This window comes from Rousettus aegyptiacus, unplaced genomic scaffold, assembly GCF_014176215.1.
Source record: "Rousettus aegyptiacus isolate mRouAeg1 unplaced genomic scaffold, mRouAeg1.p scaffold_m13_p_17, whole genome shotgun sequence".
Taxonomy (NCBI): domain Eukaryota; kingdom Metazoa; phylum Chordata; class Mammalia; order Chiroptera; family Pteropodidae; genus Rousettus; species Rousettus aegyptiacus.
Genome location: NW_023416292.1, coordinates 23,758,577 through 23,776,922, shown reverse-complemented (window position 1 = coordinate 23,776,922; position 18,346 = coordinate 23,758,577). Strand labels below are relative to the sequence as shown.

Genomic DNA, 18,346 nt, shown 5'->3' with positions numbered 1-18,346 from the left:
GAATAAGTCTGCGGCCGCGCCACCCTGGACGCGCCCGATCCCGTCTGATCTCGGAAGCTGAGCAGGGTCGGGCCTGGTCAGCCCTTGGATGAGGACCGCGCGGGAAAACCGGGTGCCGTCGTTAACGGATGCACCGAACTGGCTGCAAAAACAATATGCTGGATGAAGAATAAATCGTCTACAATCATTCACCATGAAAATATTAAAATACCTTAAAAATACTTCTTAAAAATTAGAAAATAGATCCTTCTCAAGGAGGCAAAGTACCATAGCCAATGCGTCTTAATTCATCCGACGTGTCCAAAGTCACCGAGCAGAGGGCGGGAGTCTCGCTGGCGAGGCGAGCAGGGCGGCTCGCGCGGCGGACGCGCTCAGGCCGCGTGCGGACAGGCTCCCTCCCGAGAGGTTAAATGTGCGCGGCCTCGACGCACGTTTGGATCAGCTGTCGAGTGCGGCGTAGCGCTGGATTTGCCACGAAACTCCCCCGGCCGTCCGCGACGTCCAGCGGCGCTCTGCGGCGCAGCGCGGCCCCCGGCGGGCGCAGCGTTGCCGGCGGGAGGACGGGGGGCCGCTCTCCCCCTCGCCGTTCCCCCCCTCGCTTCTCGCCTCCCTCCCCTTTCCTCAGCCTCTTTAGCACCCACCCCCGCCGCCGCCACCATCCTTCCCCCTCCCGCCGCCCTGCGCCCCGCGGGACCTCCGAGTCCGCGCTCTCCGTCCGCCTCTCGGCCTCCGAACCGCCTCTCCGCGGGGCCGTCCGTGCGGGCCCAGGAAGAGCGAGGGGCCCGAGGGAACCGTGGGGCGGAGGGCTGCCGGGAGGTGGAGGCGGGGGCATAGGGTCAGCACTCCTGCCTCGACGACCCCACCCCATTCCACACGACCGCGCCCATGCCACCCGCCCCGCCCCATCGCAGCCCGTCCCAGATGCAGCTAACAGCCTTTGTACATTCAGGGCATTCAGACGGAATCCTTTGATGCTGAGTAAGGTACGTGCTGTGACGAGGGTCTTGCCACGCGCAGTACCACCGCATCTGCAGGGCTTTCCTCCTGCATGTCTTCTGACGGTTTGTGCAGTGAGAACTCTGCTTAAATCCCTCTCCACACTCATGACGTCCACAGGGTCACCCTCTGGTAGGAGTTCTCTGATGTTGAACAAGTGTGGTGTGACCGCCGAAGGTTTTCCCACATTCGCTGTATTTACAAGGTTTTTCCCATTGCATTTCATTAGTATAATTAATCTCGTTTTGTTTAAACGCTTTTCCACATGTACCATATTTACAACAACGCTCTTCTATTGGATCATGCTGCTCTGAAACAAGTATTGATCTTATATTGAAATATTTTCCAAATTATCTTTCATTGGCAGGAATTTTCACGCAGGCGACCATGTCTTGTCCCAGGTATTTCTCCTGATTTAGGTGATGAGCCTTAAACTGGCCTCTAGGTTTCCCGTATGGATTTTCTCTTCCACCTTTATTCCTTGCTATGAACCTTCTTTGAAAATGTCCTGCTGCTCTACTGTTTATTTCTGAAGACACATGTGAGTCCCAATGTGGCTGCGGTGGCCCCACGAGGAGCCGCCCCGCTGTGGCGCGCGGAGGGGCAGGACGCCCGGAGCCCCTGAGCCGCCCGCCCCTCCGTGTGACAGCGGGGCGCTCACTCCTCAGCCTGCGGACCCCAGGCATCACCTCCCTTCTGAGCACCGCCAGGCGTGAACGTGCGTGGGCGCCCAACACCCACAGGGTCACCGCGCGAGCAAGGACGGTCGCTTCAGGTTTCTTCTGTAATGAAAAGTATTTCTTAGTGGTACAAACATCTGACTACGCTCCAGGTGCTTTTAACATTGTTTTAATGCCTTTTGCTACACAGTTTGGAGATCTGACTAAATTCAATTTAATACCGGTTTTAATGGAGAAAGTGCGTTGTTGGCTATGCGGGCTAAGTCAGTATACTCATTTTTCTATCTAATTTTCATGCATAAGTTTGTGTTGAAATTCTGCTCGTCCTTTCCTACCTTCCCTGGTACAAATTAAGTCATTCTCGCAAACCAATCAGGTGTTGCGTGTTATTATTTTTAACAATTGGACAGAAAACAGATTATAGGTGGTTAAGAATCCCGGGTGCCTGAAAGCTGTCAGCATGGATTTGGAAGTTACCGTGACATGGCCGTTCGCCCTAATTCCTAGTCGATGGCTTTTCATGCTGTTTTGGGAGATGGAGACCAGAGCTGGTGATAAATTTAACTTTCACATCCCTTCGAAGCCAGATCTTTTCATACGGCCCCTGCCTCTTCTCTCTGGACACTTTAAAATTAGCCTGAGAGGAAATGAAGGAGCTGGGAAGGGCGGGCAGAGGACAGAACTTAGGAAAAGGGGCTGGAGAGCAATCAAGACGAGGCTGCACCTTTTGAGGACTTGTCATAACTTTAACATCTCATCTGTGGCCAGCGTTTGAATTTTTTTAATTTAAACTATGAAGCTACTGACGAGGCAGGACTTTGGCTCTGACCACAGAGGCGGACGGCCTCGAGGCTGCTTCGGTGGCGCCCCTCCTTACACTCCCTGCCCGAACCCATGTGACCAAAACCCCGTTCCGCAGACCTGAGCGGAGACTAGGACACGGGAGATGCTCGTTACTCACTGTTCTCATCGCGTAACCCCACTTGCAGACCACTGAGTCGGCCGAGTGCCGAGTGTCCGGTTGCCCCTCCAATCACAGAATGAATTATGTAAGCTTATGGCCTTGTTTCCCTCGCAACCCCGATCGGCTGCAACTCGTGCCTTTGAGCACACTGCGCCACTCCCCCCTCCTCAGAGGCACGCCTCCAGTTTGTGAGGAAGGCTACGTTCTCTTATTTGCAAGTCATATCAGAATAAACTCTTAATTTCTTTCTAGAACTTGTTTACATTTTAAAATTGTTTAATTTTTACCTCAAAGATCATAAAACAAGTCAAATCTATTTTAAACCTGTTCTCTAGGAAATAATTGATCATTCATTTGTAAAAATTATGACCAATTTAAAACATACACAAAATTATAAAACAGTATAATGAATTCCCACATGCTCATTGCCAGGATTCAATAATTATTACATTTTTGTCAATTTTCTTTATTAGTCCCTTTTAAAAAAAAATTCTTTTGGTGATATTTTAAATGAAAGTGAGACACGTAATTTAATCCTAGATATTTCATTACGCATTTCTAAAAACCGCAGACTATTCTCACACATGCTATCATACCTGACAAAATTAACAGCTAACTCCTTGGATACCTTTCATTTTATAGATGCAAAACAATCAGGAGTTAAAAAATATATGCCAATTAAATGACAGTCTCTGGGGGTGGGGCTCGGCAATAGTTTTATTAAGTTCCCAAAGTGATTCCACTGTGTAACTGGGATTAAATAACACTTGGTAAAGCTGCAGAAGGAAATCTCTGTAGTTATGATAAACTAAACATTAAAAATACTAGAAAAGTCCAAAACTTGTACTCAGTTAAGCCATTATATGTTACAGAAATATTAACGTGAGGGTATTCTGGATTTATTTTTATAAGGAACCAGTTACTTAAATAACTTAAATGCATGAGAACAGGAGCATAATAGACCTCCAGTCTAGTTACTGAAGCATAAGTGCTTTGTTAATAAACATGCATAAATACACACTCTAGATGCAACGCAGCAAAATCCGATGGATAGTAATCCTATTCAAGAATATATTGTGAATAAGCAAAACTGAATATAAAACTCCAAACGACTGTCGACGTCACCTATTCCAAATCCCTCGTTTCATAGCAGAAAGTGAAATTTAAAAGTTGCCTTTTCCAATGTCACAAACTTGCTTAGCAGCTAAGTGATTCCTCAGGCCAGCGACTCCACGGCACGACGGTGAGAAGTCAGAGTGGTTAAAGCAGTCGGTCTCTCAGTCTGCTCTGGGTCTTCAGTGCTTAACAGAGGACAGACCAGAGTAAATGCAGCCCCACGCTCACGATGCTTCTAGAACAGTCATTTTCCAGGGTGCAGCCTCTGATGTTTGTTGAGAGCAGAGCGATACCTGAAGGCTTTTCCACAGTCATTACATCCAAAAGGCTTCTCTCCCGAATGCGCTCTCTGATGCTGAACGAGGCACGTGCTCCGGCCGAGAGTCCCGCTGCGTGCATCACAGTCGTACAGTTTCTCCCCAGTGTGGGAGTTCTGATGCTCGCTCAGGTGAGTGCTCCGGCTGAAGGCTTTGTCACATTCGTTGCACTTGTACGGCTTCTCGCCGGTGTGGATTCTTTGATGCTGAGTCAGATGGGAGCTCTGGCTAAAGGCCTTCTCGCATTTATTACACTGGTAGGGTTTTTCTTCTGTGTGAGTTTTCTGATGTTGAGCAAGAGATGAGCAATGTCGGAAGGCTTTGCCACACTCGGCACACTCATACGGCTTTGCTCCTGTGTGAATTCTTTTATGCTGCGTGAGGTGTATGTTCTGGTTGAAGGCTCTGCCACACTCGCCACACTTGTAAGGTCTTTCTCCGGTATGTATTTTCCTGTGCTGAATGAGGGATGAGCCATAACTGAAGGCCTTGCCACACTCGTGACACTGATAAGGTTTCTCGCCAGTGTGAATTCTTTCATGTTTAGCAAGAGATGAGCTCCGAATAAAAGCTTTGCCACATTCCTTGCATTCGTAAGCTTTCTCTTGGGTATGAGTCTTCTGGTGCTGATTAAGGTTTGAGAGGTAACTGAAAGCCTTCCCGCATTCGCTGCATTCAAAGGGCTTTTCTCTGGTGTGGATTCTCCGATGCTGCGTGAGCGATGAGCAGTAACTGAAGGCCTTCCCACATTCGTTGCATTTGTAAGGTTTTTCTCCAGTATGAATTTTCAGATGTTGAGCAAGGGATGACCAGTAACTAAAGGATTTGCCACACTCAGCACAATCGTACGGCTTCTCCCCAGTATGCGTTTTCTGGTGCTGAGTGAGGTTGGAGTGCTGACTGAAGGCTTTCCCACATTCGTTGCATTCGTACGGTTTCTCGCCAGTATGAATCATGTGATGACGGATGAACGTCGACGGCCCATTGAAGGCCTTCCCACACTCGTTACACTTGTAAGTTTTCTCTCCAGTGTGAATTTTTTGATGTTGAGTTAAGTGAGTGCTCCTGGTGAAAGTTTTATCACATTCGTCACATTTAAAAGGTTTTTCTCCTGTATGAATTTTCTGATGTTCCATAAAGTGGCCCCTCTGGCTAAAGGCTTTTCCACATTCGTTACAAGTATATGGTTTCTCGCCAGTATGAATTCTCTGATGCTGAACGAGATGGGTCCTCTGACTGAAGGCTTTACCACATTCGTCGCATTTGTAGGGTTTCTCTCCAGTGTGAATTCTTTGATGCTGAGTAAGAGATGGACCCTCAATGAAACCTTTTCCACACTGATCGCATTTGTAGGGTTTATCTCCAGTGTGAATTCTTTGATGGTTAATAAGGTTTTCGCTCCGGCTGAAGGCTTTCTCACATTCGTTACATTTATAGGGTTTTTCTCCGGTATGTGTTCTCTGATGGCGAATAAGGGCTGAACAATAACTAAACGCTTTCCCACACTCGTTGCACTTACAAGATTTCTCTTTTTTCACTGGGTTTAAATTCCGTTTGACGCGTGGTTCAGCAGAGGTCTCTTCTGGAGATGTCTTCCTTTGTGTTGCAAGGCCGGAAGTGATGCTGACGCTTTTTTCAAAGTCGTGACCTACAGGGTCTCGCTCCAAAGCAGATGCCGCCTTTTCGGTTGGTTTCATTCCCCTTGGCAGCATCTGTCCGTCTGCCTGCGGCCTCGCTGGGCTGCCTCTAGACACCCAAGTTTCTGAGAAGTTAGAGCTACCAGGATCGTTGCTTTTGCATTTTTCCGCTGCTTCCTCTGGAGATGGCTCTTCAGAAATGCCCGGCTCTGGGACTGATAGGCTATATTCTGGTCTTGTCTCCCAGTCTGAAAGAAAAAAGAAAATGCTAAATTCTCTGAATAGAGGGGAAAAAACTTTAAAAATGCTGTTGTGGGAATGACCTAAGGAAACTAAATAAATACAAAGTCATCAGGAAGTTCTTGGGGAGTTTCAAATCCAGCCCTAATATTTGGGAAAAAATTTGGATAGAGGTAAGGAGAATGATAAATGACATTTAAAAACAGCTAGTATCTAAGAACCAGCAAGGGAACTCCGCTCGAGGCGGTAGTTAACTGAAGAGTGGCTCAGAGGGGGCTGAGAAGAGACACAGACGGACGGAATTTGGAGGAGACACTCTAAACAGATTCTTTGCCAACGAACAGCAAAGCAGACATCCCAGAGCTCTAATTTTCAGACAGAACAGACAGGGAAGACCTAGTTAGGGCTGCATGGTTTTTGTCCCGGAACACTGAAGGAACAGTACATCGCTGCTAAAAACGGGGAAGTTGTAAATAGTGGAGGAAATGATTTAAGGGAAGACGACGAGTTCCAGGCGTTCTGAGAATTAGGAACAGAAATGGACGCTAGAGTGGCGTTTGTGGGGGTGGAGGATGCCAAAAGCAGAATAACCGAGATGTTTAGATACAGGGTCGGAGACGGCAGCTCAGCGCAGGGGGGGAAAGAACGACTGGAGCCAGAGGAACGTACGTGAGGAAAGAGGTGGGAGTCGCGGTACCGGGACGAATACAACGGACCAAGGAACGCAAGCGGCGGATCGGCCGGCAGAACGGAAGGAAAAAACGGCAAGCACGCGATCCGGGAGCAGGGCCACGCCGCTCCGCTGCCCACTGGGTAGCGGTCTGGCCCGTCTCGAGCCCAGAAAGATGGCCACGACACAAAGCAGTGGTCAGCGCTGGGGGCCAGGGAAGGGGGCCATGTGTAAAACCGCATTTCTCCGTTCCGCTGGTAGCAGGGTTACAGCAGAGCCCAGAGGACCCTGAGCCTCCTGTGCTGCCAGCCCAGCCACTGCCACCATCACCGTCACCATCACCGCACGCATGAGCAGCCAGCCAGAGACCCAGAGCTGCCCGACCCCGCTGGCTGCACCTGGCACCTGGGGAAGGCGCCGTGAGCGTGGGCGGCCTCATGACAGCAGCGCCTCCCTAGCAGGGACAAGACGAGAGCAGCGCAGGTGTGGGGACCACCGAGCGTTCAGTATTTGCACAGCAGGTGGCCATGGAGCTCGCCCCTCGAAGTACTCCTCGAGGGGGGCCTGGAGACCATGGCGTCTGATGCCGATAAAGGGTAAAAGGCCGCGGCTGAAGCTGGTCCCCAGCGCTGGTGGGAACAAGTATGCAACAGACCGTGTCTTCCACGCAGCTAGCAACAAAGTTACCAGGATACCACAGGCAGGTAAAGAACAAAGGACTGGAGCAAGTTCCAGAAGGCCAGCACCAGAGGGACTGCTGAAAACGAGTCCCACCCTCCTGCACGCAGAGTCTGCGGGGACTGAGCACCCTGCGCAAGGGTGGCTAATCGACGGTGCCGACGATCAAGTGGCAAAGGGGCACCTGGACCAGCGAGAGTCCACACCGGCACGCGGTCACGGCTCTGCAGGGGCCAGGTCACGAGGCAGCCTAGAGAAGATGGCAAGAAAGAGGATAAGGAAGCGGTGCGGACGGGGCCGCGGGCCAGTGGCGGGGACCGCCGCAACCCGAGCCCCGCACTGACGCCTACGGAACTGCAGACCACGCTGACAGCGACGGAAGCAGACCAGGCCCCAGAGAGGGAGTCTGCTCCACGTGCCGAAGGGGACAGGCCCGAGCGCTAGCTTGCCCAGATTGTCTTCGCTGGGTCTCATTCCAGCGACAGAAAGTAAACGTGAGAATGGAGCTCAAGGCTTCGACTGCCTGCCTTCTGCCCTCTGACCGGGCCGCGGGGACAGTCCACGTTACCTACGCAACGTGAGTGTTTTGTTATTTTTACCTACTAAACCTCTTTTTACTGACGACTGAAGCATTTTTTTTAAAGCCTAGGATTTTTTTTCAATATCTATTTAAACATTTTAAAATGATTTTCTCTCTGCTAATTGGGATTTTTTAAAACTTAGTTTTTAATTTGTGATAAAACTTGTTTTTCAAAGTTAATCACCTGTAAGCACAAGTAAATAGAGCTCTTGTTAAAAAATACTAGTTTTCTATAGTACCTTTCGTGAAATCTCATTCTAAGAGACAGATTTTAAAGGTGTGGCATGAAAGAAACAGACTCACGGCTGGGGGAGTAACGCGTTATACCCGTGCAACCCTGTTGGAAATTCCTAATGCTCAACTGCATGTTAAAAAAATCTCTTGAGTGGCCCCCCAGTAAGAAATTCGCTAAAATTTTAGCTAATCCAGCACTTCCCCAATTTGAACATGGTGTTTTCCTTCTCCTCACACAAACGAACCCCCATCCCGTCTCATTCACTTGAGTTTTATCTAGAGTGACTTGAGTTTGCATATTTCTCCAGGGTCTGTTCTATGAAGTGGTCTCCCTGTGCAGTTTGGGAATTAATGGGTTACAAGAAGTTAATTTATAACAAGAATAGTCTTATAGAGTAAAAGGATCAGAAGCTACACACTGAGAATAAAAAAGGTCAGGAAGGCACTTCTGCAGAGCGTGGCTGGGAAAGCAAGGAAGCAGGCCGGAGGGCAGCCGAATGGATTAACAGTGTCGAATAAAAGTACTTGGAAATTTAGGCCCCCAGCTTGTTTGAGGTACAAGTGGTAGAGCCTGTAGACTCAGAAAGGAAACTCTGCAGGTGGAAAAGCGAGGTGATAATTGTGAGCTCAGAGTCCTGGAGGGGGCGGGAAAAGATGGGATCCAGAGTCCAGGCCAAGACGCGGCCTTCAGGGAAAGGCGGCCGGAGTATCACACCAGGTGCATGTCACGACAGCGTTCTGACAAAGCACGAGGGAGCCCAGACGCCTCCCCACGCCTCGGCAGGAAGCAGGTGTATCTACATTTCACGCACAAACTCCTCTGCTCAGGTTGGTGTCCTAGTGAACGACACTCATCTGCAAGGACCCATTACTCACCTCCAAAGCCACCCACTGGCACGCCCGGCTCCACGATCCACGGCTCTGTCCCTTGCTCTAGCTGGGAAATTACATCGGGTTTGGAAACCTGGAGTCCTGCTCGTGGGAGAAGGAAAGAAAGAGGCATCGTCTGCCGTCAGGGAAAAGCGCCACATCAGAATTCAGTCTCACAGCCTCGCTTTCGAGGGAAGGCCCCGAGGTTACAAATTCCAGACACGGTGTAACTAGGGAACTGATTTGAGTTCAGAAAAATTATTACTTTGTCCTTCCACTTGCCATGAGAGAAACCTTTTCAAAGCCTTTCAAAATCAAGGAATCTCTGGTCCCTCATGTAGAGGCAAAACTGGTCTAAGCACTAGAGAACCCTCCTCCTCCTCTGTACCCCGAAGTCGTCCTTACCTATCGACACCAGGTGTGTGTAATTTTCCAGTGTCACGTCCCTGAATAGATCTCTCTGCACGGGATCCAGCTGTTTCCATTCTTCCTGGGTAAAGTCCACTGTCACATCCTTGAAGGTCACTGACTCCTGCAATGCCAAACAAAGCATTTACGTAGGAGGGGGGTGGAGTCAGCAACAGCGACGGAGTAAGGCAAGCTACGGACTATCTGAAAAATGATTCTGACATTTCCTCCTTCGTGAAATGAATGTAAAAAACAGAGCCTGACTCGGGACTGGTGTAAGAACGAACTGTTCAGTACGAAAAGCTTCGTTTAGAATCTGGCGCACGACGCACGCTCAGCCAGTGTGGCCACCGCTGCTCACACTCATCACTGTCATCTCTGATCCGGAACACATCGCGCAGTGGCAGTGAACCTCCAAGCATCAAGAACCTGTTCTACTGCCCGCGGTGAGCCCCGAATCTGGTGCGAAGACAGTCTCCGTGAGCAACATCGGCCAGCAGCACGTGACTGGCCCGCAGGTGCGCTGCGCTCCACGGACAGCCCCAGAGCACTTGCACGAGTTGGAGCCGCGAGTCTGCTTTGCCCAATCCTTGCTCATCTTCACAGATATCTGGATCCAGGATTCCGAACCTCGAACAAGTGCTGAAAGCTAATGCTTACGTAGTCACCAACCGATGATGGGACTGTGCCTGGGGCACGTGAAGCCTTAGGATGCGCAGTGGTGCCAACCTGGGGTCTACACCACAGGTGGTCAATAGCAAGTGTACGCCAACGCGGTCAGCTCCCTTTACGAGCTCTGGACTCCAGGACGGAAGCAGGCGTCCCTGCGTGGACACGTCCCATGTCTCCGTGGGTCACAGTGCAGAGGAAGGGCATCTGTGTGACCAGCACAGAGCGCACCTCATTTCTCTACATCCCACTTCGCAACATCGTCCCTCCTGATCCTGTTTTGTGCCCCGTGTTGTAATAACTGTTAGCCCTGAGGCACACTGCCAAGTTGGGTGAGTCGTTCTAGTAAACACTAAGCCGAAAGGTGGTCACGGGCCTCCGGAAAGACAGTCCTAGAGAAAGGCTACACTAGATCAGCCCTAACAAAGCTGGGAGTTCAAAATCGAAACTCAAAAGGATCCAGCCGTGGCCAAGATGAGATGAACAAGGGTTCAATTTACCCTCCTGCATAAAATAGCCAAAAAATTCCAGACAAAATATATAAAACAGTTTCTGAGACACTGAATCTCAGATGACAAAAAGCGGCGATCCCCGAGAATCAGGAAGCCGATGAGGTGAGCCCCGTGATGGCCCCAGCTTACTGCCGTCCAGTTCCCAGGCAGCAGCGCAGGGGCACCCAGAAGCAGGGCAGCAACTTCCTGAACTGGAGAGAGAACACTGAGTCCGGGAAATCAGGGTGACTGGAACTCACAGGACAAGTACGACAGAGGAGAGAACTACACAGGAAAGAAATACGGAGACCTGCAGGGTTCCCGCTGGGGAGTCGGCCCAGTGCCAGCCAGCACAGAGGTGTGATCGGGCTATCAAAGGCAGGGGAAGAACCGTCCGAGAGGACTTGGGAACAGCACTGGCGCGCCCGAAGAGCTGGAAAGAGAGTCGGTTCCCATCGGTAAAACTGGAGAACTTCCTAATTCACCAGGCATTGGGTAGAATACAAAGAAAGGTCTTGCCTCTGTATTGGGAAATAAGTGGCCTCGGACTAAATGCTGTCCTGGGTACACCTAGCAAACATTGAAAGCCAGACCTGAAGGAAACACACTGTTTCAAGTAAGTGAACTGCATCCCAGGAAAAGGAATATTTTATAGGAATGCAAAAGTATGCAGAATCTAAGAAGGTCAAATTCATGGCATTCAGTCAAAGATTCTCAGACATGCAAAAAAGCATGGAAATACGACCTATAACGAAGGGGGCTGGGAATCAATTTATTGAATCCAACCGAAAACTGACACGGACACTAGAATTAGCAGTCAAGGACATTAAAGGTTATTATGACAGTTCTCAGTGTTCAAAAAGTTAGAGCCGTGGAAGACACTTTTTAAAAACACCCAAATGGAACTTCCAGGGCTGAAAATGAATGTTCTGGGGTGAAAAATACACTAGATAGTACCAACAGAATATTAAGCATTGAAGAAGAAATGATTAATAAATTCAAAGAGATGGTAATAGAAACTATCAAAAATAAAATAAAAAAAAAATTTTAAGAGATAGCATCAGGGAGCTATGGGACTTCAAATGTCTCAATATATGTATAATTAGAGTCCCTGCACAAAAAAAAAAAAAAAAAAAAAAAGAGAGCAGAGAAAATATTTGAAGAAAAACTAGCTCATTATTTTCTAAATTTGATGAAAATTATAAACCCACAGATCTCAGATACTCAAACTGTAAGCACAGGAAACACAAAGAAAACTACACCAAGGCACATCTTAATCAAATACTGTAGCTCAAATCCAGGGACGGAGAAAACCTTACAAGCACCCAAAGGGAAAAAAGACAAATCTAAAGGAACAAAGAAAAAATTACACATTTTTTTGTTGTTGGAAACCATACAAGCAAGGAGACAATGGAGAAACATTATAGAACACTGAAAAGAAAAACTGTCAAACTAGAAATGAGAAACAAAGGTACAATACTTTTTCGGACATAAAAACTTGAAAGAATTCACCACCAGCAGAATGCACTATTAAACACTTTAAGGAAGTCCATGTGGAAGCAAAATGACACTAAGCGAAAGTAAGGATGTACACCAAGCCGCTTTGCCTTGGCGCCACTGATGGTTCAGGCTAGATAATTCTTCCAGATACCTGTGTGGGGCTATCACAAGATCCCTCAATAAAGAATAAAGTGATACCAAAAGAACTTGAGCAAGAGGTAAGTGCACCGCCTGCACCAGAGAGGCGGGGCCGGAACACGGCCGCTGGGCAGATGGGCGCCCAGGACGAACTGCCAACGCTGATTTTTAGATGAACACACCCCACAGCAGAAGAACATACAGTCCCACTCTAAGGACTGAAATGGCGTTTTAAGAAACCCCAGCTTACCTGAAAACTGGCTGCCGGCTGTAGAGTGCACCCCCCGTGGTGAAGGGCAGATTCTGGTGAGGACAGATCTGGGGGAGGAAGAAGAAACCACAGTGAATCCTGTCAGACTAAGCTGTTCCCAGCAAGCCATAAAATCCCACTTATTTTTCTATTTGAAAATAACAGGAACTGTCAATTTCCTTTCTCAGAATAAAAAAAAAAAAAAATCAGGATAACTGTGACCAGCGTCCTGATCCTCTCCTTGGTAGGCTCAGAAGGTAAAGCATTACTTTAAGATTCATAGTTTTGTCTCTAGATACTTACAGTCCTGTATGTCACATACATACAACTCACTCTATGTTCCCATTAAATAAGGCAAAATAGTTCTGCTGCCTCCTCTGCTACATAGAAAATATGAATAATCAGCCTACTTTCCAAAAGTTTTTATAGGCCCTTTGAAATTGCTATTTATGCAAATTAAATATCACAATAATTTATACTACTTATACTACTACCTACCAAAATGTCTACAATTAAATAGACATGGTCAATGCAACTGCTGGCAATAACATAAATATAATGGATTATAATTGGACAGTCATACATCAACAAATTGGGTAACCTAGAGGAAATGGATAAATTCCTAAAAACGTACAACCTACTAAGACTGAAACGTGAGGAAACAAAACATCTGAACAGACCAATAAGGAGTAAAGGAGACTGAATCCGTAATCAGGACCCTCCAACAAGGACAAGCCCAGGGCCAGATGGTCTCGCTGGTGAACTCTACAAAACACTGCAATAAAAATTACCACCAACCTTTTCAAACTCTTCCAAAAACCAGAAGAGGGACTACTCCAAACTCATTTTACAAAACCAGCATCGCCGTGATACTCAGCCACATAACACAAGGCAAGGTACTACAGGCCAATATTCCTAATGAATATAGATGCGAAAATTCTTAGCAAGATGAATTCATCAGCACATTAAATGGATCACACATCAGGATCAAGGAGGATTTATCCCTGGGAAATGTGATACGCCGCATTAACAAGATGAAATATAAAGTTCATATAATCATCTCAATAGATGCAGAAAAAGCATGTGACAAAGTTCAACATCCTTCCATTATAAAAATTCTCAACAAACTGGTATAGAAAGAATGTACCTCAACATAACGAACACCATGTATGATGAGCCCACAGCTAATATACTCAATGATGAAAAATTCAAAGCTTTTCCGCTATGATCAGAAATGAAGAGGGTGCCCAATCTCACCATCTCTTCAGCACTGTACTGGAAGTCCTAGACAGAGAAGTTAGGCAAGAAAAATAAATAAAAGACATCCAACTCCGAAAGGAGGTGTAATTGTCTCTGTTTACAGATGACTTATATATATAGAAAATCCTAAAAATTTCATGAAAAAAAAAAAAAAACTGCTAGAACTAAACAAATTCAGTACAGCTGCACAACATAAAATCAACATACAACAACTAGTGGTGTTTCTATATATTAAGAAGGCAATATCTGCAAAAGAAATAAAACAATCCCCTCTAGAATAGCATTAAAATCAATAAAATACTCAGGATTAAATTTAACCAAGGAGGTAAAAGATCTGTACACTGAAAACTGCATGACAATGATGAAAGAAATTGAAGAAAATACAAATGGAAAGATGTCCCATGTCCAGGGATCAGAACGACTTATATATTATTATAACGTCCACACTACCCAAAGCGGTTTGTAGATTCAGTGCAATCCCTGTCAAAATTTCAATGGCAACTGGCATAGAAATAGAATAAACAATCATAAATTAGTACAGAATCATAAAAGACCCCAAAACATCATAGCACCCCTAGGCAAGAACAAAGCGGAAGGCTATATACTTCCTGATTCCAAACTACATTACAGAGCTATAATAATCAAAACGATATGGTACTATCATAAAAATAGACACACAGACCAACTGAACAAAATTGAGAGCCCAGAAGTAAAACCTCATATATGTGGTCAACTAATATTTTCAAGGGAGCCAAGAATGCTCAATGGATAAAGGATAGTCTTTTCAATAAATGGTGTTGAAAAAACTGGATAATCACGTGCAGAAGAATGAAACTGAACCCCAATTTTACATCAATCATGAGAATTAACTTGAACTGAATTAAAGACTTAAACAAGATCTAGAACTGTTAAAGTCCTAAAAGAAAAACTTTGGTTAAAAGCTCCTTGACATAGGTGTTGGCAAGGATTTTTTTTGATACGATACCAAAAACATCAGCAACAAAGGCAAAAATCAACAAATGGGAGTACGTCAAACTGAAAAACTTCAGCACAGAAAAAGAAACTACCAACAAAATGAAGAGGCAGGCTATGGGAGAAAATATTTGCAAATCATATCTCATAAGGGATGAATATCCAAACTATATATGGTACTCTTACGACTCAACAGCATAAAAACGAATATAATTTTACAATGCACAAGAGAAGACATACGAATGGCCAACGGGTGCACAAAAAGGTGCTAGGCAAGACTAATCATTAGGGAAATGCACACAAAACGAGATATCACCTCACACCTGTTAGAATATTATAAAAGACGAGTGTTGGTGAGGACGTGGAGAAAAGGGAGCCATTGTGTACTGTTGGTGGGAATGTAAACTGGTAATAGTTACATGGAAAAAATACACACACACACCAGTTTCTTTAGCCACTCATCCACTGATGGACGCTTAGGTTGCTCCCATTATCTTGGGTATTGTAAATACTGCTGCAGTGAACACGGTGTAGGTATCTTTCTGAGACAGAGATTTCATCTCCTCTGGGCTTGCTGGGTCATATGGCAGTTCCGCTTTTAATTTGAGGAGCCTACATATGATTTAACATAGTGAGAATACCCATTTACATCACCAACAGTGGGAATGTATGTGTATACACACAAACACACATGCAAACTACATGTATGTATACATGTACACACACACACACAAAATGGAATACTGCAGCCATAAAATAGAAGGAAGTCCTGCTATTTGCAACACTGATGGGCCATGAAGGCATTATGTGGAATGAAAGAAGGCAAAAGACAAATACTGTAAGATCTTATGTATGGAATCTAAAAAAGCTGAATGCATAGAAACGAAGAGTAGAATGGTGGTGTCCAGGGGCTGGGGGAGATGCTGATCAAAGGGGACAAACTTCCAGTTATAAATTAGTTCTGGGGTCTCATGTACAGCATGGTGACGAGTTAACACTATGTCATATACTTAAAGTTGCTACGAGAGTGAATCTTAAATGTTCTCACCACATGGACACAAACACACAAGAAGCAAATCCGTGAGGTGACCGATGTGCTAACCAACCTGACTGTGGTAATCATTCTGGAATATACAGGTGTCTCAAATCACCCCACTGGACAACTTAAACTTACACAATGTTAAGGGTCAATTCTATCTCAGTAAAGCTGGAAAAAAAATTTTCTCAGAAATTGTTTGTAAATTTCAGTGTTCAGATTTTGAACACTTTTCTTAGGTATGTTCCTGTTTCATATTTTGGATGTTACTGTAAACGGAGTTATAATTTTTATAATTTCTGATTGTTCATTAGTAATATGATATAAGTTGATTTAATTGGACATTGTTTTGAAATAATTATAGATACACATGCAGTTGTAAGAAATAAAATATTCTTTGTATCCTTCAAAAAACAAAGAATTGAGGACAAATGGAAGGTATTGCTCAATCTACATAAATAATATGTTAACATTTCTAATGATATTAAAGGAATGCAAGAAAAAGGACTGAATAATAGGTTAAACCAAACATGACTGCATATCTATAAAAATCTAAAGAACGTAAAGATAATGATGATGCAGAGGCAAGTCTAAAGTGACATGTCACAGGGCTCTATCCTTACCCTGGCCTGTTCAGTGACATGTAGAAAGAAATACAAGGAATATTCATTAAATATACAAGTTACATGAAGTTGGAAGGGATAGTTAAAACAATAAATAATTAAATTAAGATTCCTAATTATTCTGACAGGCTGGAACACTTGGCTAAAAAAATGGAATAATCAAAAATGTGAAGTCTCGACATTAAGGATAAAAGACAGTTTATTACACAAAGATAGCATGAATCTAGTTCACTACCATTTATGTAAAAAAGAGCCAGGGTTTACAGCATAATAGCACGAACTTTTTAAAGCAAATACGATCTGATGCTAAACAGCAGAAGTATAAACCAAATCAAAAGTAGTGCATCATAGTTTCAGGCATTTTTCAAAGCACGTCCGCTGAACTGTGTTTAGTTTTAGGCAACACGTTTTTAAGAGCATGTTGTCATGAAGCATGGTTTTCAGAGAAATGGTCTAGATATATCACATGGACGCACATAAAAAAATTGAGGCTATTTTGCTTAGAAAGCATTTGTGAGTAGGAGTTGTGACATCTGTCTCACACATCTGAAGGATAGCAATGTGAGAAAAAGCAATCTCTTGTTTTTGGGGACTAAGAACTAAGATCGAGGCAAAAGTTAAAGGAACAAGACACTTCTGCCTAATATAAGGAACTAAAAAAAGAAAGTCAAAAAAGGAACAGCCTGCACCCAAAATGGACAGTTTAATGCCACACTTGTTCATAGGCTTAACAGACAGCCATCTTCCAGCGAGATTTAAAAAACTGATTCTTACATTGAAGGGATGATTACAAAGATTTTTTTCTGACTGCAAGATTCTCATTCTACTATTTAATCAACAGAAGTCACGTGAAGATCACAGACACTATGAATCATCGCTCCTTTTCATTCCGCAACCCCCAAGCCCGGGAGAGTTAACTCTTCCTGCAAAACTCTCCCTATAATTCGGATTCTTTTCTTGATCCTTAAATATAAGGTTTCCTCGTTCCACCTCTTGCAGCTCTGTCAAGTGCTTGATCTTCAAGTCAAGACGTTCCTTCACCTCCATCATTCTGCTCTCCCCGCGCCATCCCCTCTACCTTCCATCTCAGGAGCTCATCTCGTTCCTCTGGAACCTGGTCACCAGGGTTTCCCAAGCAGCAAGCGTCCCTCCAGCTGGGTCCTCGGTCCGCAGCTCAGATGTCCAACAAGTCTAAGACTTCACATACACTGAGGTCGGCTGACCTAAAAGACACAGGATGGGGTCAGCAGCATGCGTCACAATCAAACCTCAGTTTTGCACAGTGGCCAAGAGGTCCTTGGAACCCAGAAGTGGCGACAGAGAGCACTGAGCAGGCGAGAGGCGCCCTGGCTGAACAAAACCAGAGTGGACACCGAGCACGCAGGTTCGGCCCCGGATTAAGAAACCCCGTGGTGCTCCACTAGAATCCTGCCGGAGGCGCCCCGGACCAGCCCGTTGCCTCCGAGCGCACCTGCAGGCTCGCCCAGCGGGCTCGGATCGGGGACACACACCTGTTGCGGGGGCGTAAAGCTGGAAGAAGGCGAGCGGGGCGGGGCCCGGCTCCCGTCCTTCCTCCCAGACCGGAACAAAAGAACAAAGCCGTTCTCGGGATCGGGGCGGAACCGCCCGCGCCGAGGCGGCGAGGGGCGCCCCCTTTCAGGACTCCCCGGCTCCCTCCCGCAGAGGCCGCTCCGAATGGAGCAAGAAGGGTGACGTCACGGGGCCAGCGGGCGGGCGGTTGCCATGGTGATACCTGGGCTTCCCTCCCCCGACTGCGATCCAACTCCGATCGCCGGTCCGGAAGCGCCGGGAAGCTCACCAAACCCAGGGAAAGGACCAGAGCCGCGGGACTTCCGAGCGCCAGCCTCTTTCCACGCCTCCCGCGGATGCCGCGGCCACTTCCGGCCGCGCCGCGCGCGCCCCGCCCCCGCCCCCGCCCGCGCGTGCGCCGGAGCGCGCGGATGCGCCGGCCCGCGACTCCCAGGATGCTCCACGCGCCGCGCCGGACTCCATTTCC

At 46.5% G+C, this 18,346-nt stretch overlaps 1 protein-coding gene across 3 annotated transcripts; it reads right to left on the bottom strand.

Annotated features, from left to right (window-relative positions):
- Positions 1 to 2,898: 2,898 nt before the first annotated feature.
- On the bottom strand, positions 2,899 to 18,217 carry ZNF184 (zinc finger protein 184). Of its 3 annotated transcripts, none has more exons than XM_016128572.2 (6): positions 18,083 to 18,217; positions 17,408 to 17,552; positions 12,439 to 12,506; positions 9,388 to 9,514; positions 8,989 to 9,084; positions 2,899 to 5,958 (listed from the first exon to the last, which is right to left on the bottom strand). In XM_016128572.2, exons 2-6 carry the CDS (start codon positions 17,412 to 17,414, stop codon positions 4,001 to 4,003), a joined length of 2,256 nt encoding a protein of 751 aa, XP_015984058.2. In that variant the 5' UTR covers positions 17,415 to 17,552; positions 18,083 to 18,217; the 3' UTR covers positions 2,899 to 4,000. The 3 variants fall into 3 exon arrangements, with proteins under 3 accessions (XP_015984058.2, XP_015984152.2, XP_036091091.1); XM_016128666.2 differs by lacking the exon at positions 18,083 to 18,217 and adding an exon at positions 17,841 to 18,030; XM_036235198.1 differs by lacking the exon at positions 18,083 to 18,217 and adding an exon at positions 17,801 to 17,823.
- Positions 18,218 to 18,346: the final 129 nt, after the last annotated feature.

What these genes read in the sequence shown, in the direction of transcription:
- ZNF184 (XM_016128572.2), bottom strand. An exon ending in AGCCGGCAGCCAGTTTTCAG is followed by an intron (nt 9,515 to 12,438) that starts GTAAGCTGGGGT and finishes TTGGCATTGCAG; the next exon opens with GAGTCAGTGACCTTCAAGGA. An exon ending in GCCAGTGGGTGGCTTTGGAG is followed by an intron (nt 5,959 to 8,988) that starts GTGAGTAATGGG and finishes TTTTTCTTTCAG; the next exon opens with ACTGGGAGACAAGACCAGAA.